The 7,500-nt window shown below is 40.9% G+C and overlaps 1 protein-coding gene across 1 annotated transcript in view; it reads right to left on the bottom strand.

The window, feature by feature from the left end:
- LOC138946324 (uncharacterized) overlaps positions 1 to 7,500 on the bottom strand; it is an 11,329-nt gene that overhangs the window by 3,195 nt on the left and 634 nt on the right. Inside the window, exons 2-4 of the mRNA XM_070317870.1 lie at positions 4,164 to 4,292; positions 2,347 to 2,427; positions 1,216 to 1,358 (exon numbers count right to left, since the gene is read on the bottom strand). Of these exons, the coding sequence (XP_070173971.1) occupies positions 1,216 to 1,358; positions 2,347 to 2,427; positions 4,164 to 4,292 (353 nt within the window). The remainder of the gene's footprint in view (positions 1 to 1,215; positions 1,359 to 2,346; positions 2,428 to 4,163; positions 4,293 to 7,500) is intronic.

The raw sequence follows: 7,500 nt of genomic DNA, 5'->3' as shown, positions 1-7,500 counted from the left end.
ATATACCAGTCCTGGGATGTCTAACAGTAAGCAGTGAAGGAAGGAGGAGAGTTTACTCACTTGTGGTTGATACATTGATTTGTACAACTACTTACATACATAATATACCAGTCCTGGGATGTCTAACTGTTAGCAGTGAGGGCAGGAGGAGAGTTTACTCACATGTGACTGATTCATTGAATTGGACAATACTACAATGGCTTACACAACCAGCCCAGAGCAGGGTGCGATGGAGAAATGTCGTCAATGGCCTATGCTCCGCTGGGGGCAAAGGGCCTAAGTAAGTAAGTACAATGGCCTATGCTCCGCTGGGGGCAAATGGCCTAAGTAAGTAAGTACAATGGCCTATGCTCCGCTGGGGGCAAAGGGCCTAAGTAAGTAAGTACAATGGCTTACATACTAAATATAACTGTCAGGAGATGTCCAACTGCTAGCAGTAGGAGAAAGACATAAGCAGGCGTGATTAAATAATTATCTGATTCCTCGGCAGTTCCTGTCTGTGATTGCGGAACAAGCCAAACTACGGTCGTTTCAGGGTAAGAGGCTTTAGGTGAGGATTGGGCTAGAATAAGGTTTTCCCCCCTCGAAATATATCAGAAACAAAGCCAAGCGAGTTCTCAGAATGCATTCAACATCCTTTGTTTCTTAAATCTTAAAATAGCACTGAGCCTCATTTGATTAAGATTATCACCAACGGATAAAGACTGCGGACCCTGCCCTCCAGACGGGATTGAAGAATGTGCATGACTAGGAACGCAGAAGAAGAAGAAGAAGAATAAAGACAAACATCAGCCTGAAAGACTTATGGATTATTCAAAGTTTCATACTTTCTTTGCGATGTCTAACGTATAGGTTAGTAGTGTTTAGGATTCGCAGGAAAACAGAAAACAATTAACAGACATAATAAAAGAAAGGGAAAACAAGTCGCATAAAGCGATATCAAAACATCGTGTCAATCTGTCAGCAAACACACACACACACACACACACACACACACACACACACACACACACACAAAACAACAACAACTGAGCACACTGCTCGGCCAGGTCACTCGGCAGTCCGGGGATGTTCAGCTACGTTCTGCACAAGGATCAGAAGAGAACTACACTCTAATGTGAATGAAACATGGATTTTTACAGTTACTTAAACAGACGTAACACCACGGCACCAACAACAACACATTCGATATACAGAAAATGAAAACCAACTCACGTCGTCCACGAGGTTGAGGATGAGCTGCACCAGGGCGTTGACGTTGAGCAGAGGGAGATCCTGCAGGAGCATGGACACAGCCTGGCCAATCTCACCAAGGTCAAGGGCGTCCACCAACCGTTCTGCCGCCATGGCCAGCGCCCCTGTTGGTGTCGGTATTGTTTAATGCAGTCATCAGTGTCATACAGTACAATACAATACAAAACAGTAAAATTCATTACAAAACAATTCAATTCAATTCAAATTCATCCAATACAATACAGTTCGAGCGTACAATCCCATACGATCCCAACCAATACAATACAATACAATACAATACAATACAATACAATACAATACAATACAATACAATACAATACAATACACAGTTTGCAAGCGCTCCCGTTTGTGTGGGAATTGTTTATATCTGTCTATGCAATACACAAGACAAATACAGGGTGACCCCCAAATAATGCCACCAACAAAAATGCTGACGACCGAATTACTTCATATTATGTGTACATGAACTGCAGCGTATGCATAACCTGTCCACAAGGCCAAGGTGGCAGGTTTTTTCGGTCAAATGTTGTGACTTTTGTGCTCTTTCGAAAAACAAACACGGAAATTAAGATACTCCAAAAGGTCAAAGTTTGGATGGTTGAAATCAGGTAAGTATTGCTACCGCTCAATGTCAAACCTCGCATTGTTGATTCGATCCCGGAATTGGGAACATTTATTTCAAAGTGCACACAAGTCAAACCAATTGACTGTGGGGACTGTAATTTCCTTATACTGAAGTTATTGTACACAAAATATCAATCAGTTCGGTCAACAGATATGGAAGTTGTTAGCATTTTTGTGGGTTGCATTTCTGGAGGGGTCACCATGTAGAAAATACAATTTATGATCTACCAACTAGATTCTTAATTGGGTGTGATTTAGCGCTGGCGTGTGTGTGTGTGTGTGTGTGTGTGTGTGTGTGTGTGTCTGTGTGTGTGTGTGTATGTGTGTATGTGTGTGTATGTGTGTGTATGTGTGTGTGTGTGTGTGTATGTATGTATGTGTGTGTGTGTGTGTGTGTGTGTGTGTGTGTGTGTGTGTGTGTGTTTGTGTGTGTGTGTGTGTTTGAAAAAGAAAAGAAGTGAACGTTACTTGTGACACCGGTCAAAGTCTCAGCAAGGACGTTGACCAACTCTGTCACAAGGTCGGCCACGACATCCAGCAGGTTCTCAACTGAAAAACAAACATCTACGTCACTGTCTTGTGTAACACATCATTTCTTCATTACTCATTAGAATAATGCGTCACTGAAACACAAACGTCACGCTGTAACGATGATGATACATACACGTCACTCTTTAACGATGACGATACACACACAAATTCAAGCCTCTCTCCCTCTCACCCGCCCCCCCCTTCCCCCGGCGTTTTCCCCCCACAACTGAAGCGCTTTAAACTCAAAGCATAGTTCGCTGTAAACAAGACAAAAGCATTATTATGCTTGCCGACTACCTGGACTTAAGCTCGACAGCCTGATATGTATAGTTATAGCTATATTTATTTACATTTCTTGTTCGTCTTATCACGGATTCAAATACTTACTTTTTTTTTTTAGCTTTTCAGTTAAGTATTCAATTACTTATTCAGTCTGTTATTTATTTGGTTATGTAGGTATGACACAAAAGTCACACATTATAATACATTATATACATCATAGTTAATATGTACAGCGCGGCGAGCACAGTTCACTGTGGTTCACGCTATATAATAATAATAATAATAATAATAATGGACATTTATTAATCGCCCCTACTCACATGAGCTCACGGCGATTTACATATTAATTTCTGCCGTGTGAGATGGAATTTTTTACACACTACATCACGCATTCACATCGGCCAGTAAATCTCAAGCCATTACGGCGAATATGTACTTTTTACGGCCTGTTATTCCAAGTCACACGGGTATTTGGTGGACAATTTTTATCTATGCCTATACAATTTTGCCAGGAAAGACCCTTTTGTCAATCGTGGGATCTTTAACGTGCACACCCCAATGTAGTGTACACGAAGGGACCTCGGTTTTTCGTCTCATCCGAAAGACTAGCACTTGAACCCACCACCTAGGTTAGGAAATGGGGGAGAAAATAGCGGCCTGACCCAGGGTCGAACACGCAACCTCTCGATTCCGAGCGCAAGTGCGTTACCACTCGGCCACCCAGTCCCTCTCATTATTATTATTATTATCAACAAAAAGCAAATACGCACACAAAAACGCTTAACTCCATGATATTCATTTAAAACCGACCATATTCTTCAAAAACCAATTTAACGACTTTCAATAAAAATCTTCACGCTCAGCCCCATTTTGAAATACCGCAACAACAGCTTGCCAGAACTGTAACACCAAACATATAGAAGCGTTCTTTGTTTGCATATCTCTCTGGTGTCCCCCCCTCCCCCCCCCCCCCCCCCCCATATAGCATACTAACTCTATCTGCCCCCAAATAGGCCATTTGCTGCCAAGAAGTCTTAGGCCAAACAAAAATATATGCTGGTTTAGGGTAACGTGACCAAAAAAGATAGTCGGTTGGTCGGCTTTTTTATTTTTTATTTTTTAAAATTTTATTTTGTCGATTTTAAAGGAGGTTAGTTACCTTAGTCTCGGTATGGTTAGCAAAATGTGCAGAAAGTTTTGTTCTTTTTGAGAAATGAAAAATAAATGTTACCCTAAACCAATATATATATTTTATTTGGCCTTATAGAAATCAACTATTGAGTCATACGTCATTCTGTTACACTTCTGGCAAACCTTAACACCCCGTCTTATAGCGGGCTGTAAAAACGCGTCAGCGTGAGAGGCACGTACTCTTGCCATTCTACCACTTTCATTTTCTCTCGGTAATATGTTTAACAGAGAAACTAACAACAATGATAATAAGAAGAACAACAACAACAAAAACTACTCACCAAGGTCAGCCACGCTGTCAACAGTGTTACCAAGGACGTTGCCAAGGTTACCAAGGCCGCCACCCAGCAGTCCGCCATTACCTCCAAGCAACAACCTCTTGTCTCGGGAACTCACAGCAGTCTTCGTCGCTGCGAACGACACAAAACGATGAGCAACCGAATCCAAAATAAAGACAAATCAAATCAATTCAAATCAAATTAACGTTATTATCTCAAGCATGAGAAATAACGGTATAGCACTTCTGTGTTCAGTCGGTAACTAATTAAAAGGTACCTTTGTTGTTGAAATTAAATTGTTGATGGAGAGAAGGAGAGAGGGAGCGAAAGAGAGAGAGAGAGAGAGAGAGAGAGAGAGAGAGAGAGAGAGAGAGAGAGAGAGAAAGAGCAAGAGAGAGAAAGAGGGAGAGAAAGAGAGAGAGAGAGCGCGAGAGAAAGACAGAGAGAGCGCGAGAGAGAGCGAGAGAGACAGAAATAGAGAGAGAGAGAGAGACAGACAGACAGAGAGAGAGACAGACAGACAGAGACAGAGTGAGAGAGGGAAGGAAAGAGACATACACACACAGAGCGAGAGAGAGACAGAGAGAGACAGAGACAGAGACGGAGACAGAGACAGAGAGACACACAGAGAGAGACAGAGAGAGAGAGAGACACACAGAGAGAGAGTGAGCGAGAGAGAAGAGAGAGAGAGAGAAAGAGAGAGAGCGAGAGAGAGAGCGAGAGAGTGAAGAGAGAGATAGAGAGAGAGAGAGAGACAGCGAGTGAGAGAGCGAGAGAGAGAGCGAGAGAGACACAGCGAAAGACAGAGAGAGACAGAGAGAGATGGAGGGAGAGAGACATACACACACAGAGCGAGAGTGATTGAGCGAGACAGAGAGAGAGAGAGAGAGAGAGAGAGAGGAAGACAGAGAGAGACAGAGAGAAACAGAAAGACAGAAAGACAGAGAGAGAGACAGAGAGAGACAGAGATAGACAGAGATAATAATTTAAGTTATTGAGACATCCCAGTGCACTAAGGGATTTATAGAGCAAATCGAGAAAATTCATTATTGAACGAAGCGCATAGCGCTGAGTTCAATAATTATTTTCGAGATTTGCTCTATAAATCCCTTAGTGCACTGGGATTGTTTCAATAACGATATTGTCAGTACCGCCATAGAAAAAAGAAGATTCCAAACGCACATTTTGCAATGCGCATTTGAATAGGCATAACTGTGTGGTCAGGTCGTGCACAGTAAAGATCTACTTTTGTGTGGGGTGTCTCAAGTGTGTAGTGCTTTCGTCACACGCATTTTAATTTCTGTTGGTAAATTCCAGTGTAGCGTTAATCTGAACAGTGATGATCTTTCAGAGAGACCTCATTTGAACTCGGAGAAAGGCTCTTCATTATTTGCGATTCGAAACCTCCAGTCGAGCTTCGACGGATTGACTATGCGGAGTGACTCCCCTTGAATTGACTCAAAGCGGGACTCGACGGTTCGCACATTTTCAAAACAAATGTGGCATATTTCTCGTGTTCTATCTTCACTCATCGGGGAGTCTGATACTAAATATGAACGGTAAGAATGCTCTGAACCCTACACGTGTTATATCCCCATCGTTTTTTCGTTCACATTTGCCCAACATGTTAATTTGCTGAGCGGGGTTAATGTCGTCTGCTAGGCTACCTGCCAACCTGGGCAATGGAACGACTGCAGTCTGCACTGAGTCTGTACGCATGAGGCAGGCTGCTAATAAATCTTATATATGGTAAGAACGTTCTGAACCTTACACGTTTTCGATTACGATTGTTCTTGCTTTGAAATAATAATTCTGAGACCATTCATTTACTGAACTGACGTAGTCGTATTTCTGTGTTGTCTGCTACAGAGTCGATCGAGTCAGTCTTCCAAACTGGTCTAGCTGGTACGTTATCGGAATAACACTTGTGTTTTCTGTTAGCCGCTGGGAATTGTATACTAACTCATCATTTGGTAATGTGGATGATAAGCTACATGCCACTAACACGGCATATGAGAAGAATCTATGCAAGTCGGCGAAAATTAGATGAAACACAGCGGCTTCTATTTTTTTAGATCACTGGCACTGGCACAGGCACATGCAATCTGTCAGAAAAAAAACCACTTCTGCTTTAATTGAGAAGCAGGGAATTTATGGTCATTTGGTATTGTGGAGAATATAAGCTACATGTCATTAATTAATTCTGAGGATGAGAGCACAGTCTTGCTTAGGCAAAGGGCGCAAGAATACGCTCTGTGGAAAAGTTAGCGCACTCCAAGAGTGCGCTAACAGTTTTAGCGCATCGCCATTAGCCAATCAACTGGTTCACATCAGTCATGTGACACCAGTACTTACTGACAATAATAATAATAAAACATTCTTTTAATTTATAGCGCTGTTCACCGCCAAATGGCAGTCTCATGGCGCTTTACATTAGACATTAAAATTTAACATTTTACATAGACAATGACCACTTATAGTTATATAAGATAATCTAGAAAAATTGTTTTTAAAAAGATGAAAAAAACACGTAAGATAAATAAAAGACACATAGTTACACATAAAAAGTCTGACAAAAAAACAGAACTCACATAAAAGCGTACAGATATCAAACAGAACGAAGATGTAACACAGACTGTGGGGCAACAAATTAAACAACTAACAACAGGCATACTGTCTTATAATACTACATTAGGACTTTTAAACCCAATACACATTAAAACATCGAATTCAATTCATCATACAATACAGGCATTAATACTACCCAATATTGACGGACTGTGTGATGATATCTTCTGCTATGGTCTGTTGAGACAGTGATATCAAAATCGAGACAGGAGGTCGAGATTTTGATATCACTGTCGAAACAGACCAGTAGCAGAAGATATCGTCACACAGTCAGTCAATGTTAGATATATTGCTTTGTTTGTTTGTTCGTTCATGGGCTGAAACTCCCACGGCTTTTACGTGTATGACCGTTTTTGCTAATTCTCTGGACATTTTGTATTTACTGTAAAGAAATTACAAAAGTATTTGTCTCAGTTTTGGCTGTTCCATATCCGTCCCTCTGATTATTATTTCTTTTTGTTCACTCTTTTCTTGTACTTTTCAGTATTTTAAAATGTCTTTCCTTTCAAAAAGTCTTGTCACTTGCTGAACTAAATTCTGGGATAATTACATTTTCATATATATTTGTTTGTTTTTAAATGTAGGTGTTTTTGTTTTTGAAGTTTTGCCCAATTGACCAATGGAAATCCACGTAACATATGAAATAGCAATATTAATAGTTAACATTTTATAAACAACAACCAGATACATATGATCCTTAAGACGGTTTAAA

Source organism: Littorina saxatilis, linkage group LG13 (assembly GCF_037325665.1).
Source record: "Littorina saxatilis isolate snail1 linkage group LG13, US_GU_Lsax_2.0, whole genome shotgun sequence".
NCBI lineage: Eukaryota > Metazoa > Mollusca > Gastropoda > Littorinimorpha > Littorinidae > Littorina > Littorina saxatilis.
Note: the sequence above shows the minus strand (reverse complement) of the source record. Positions and strands in the feature narration are given on the sequence as shown.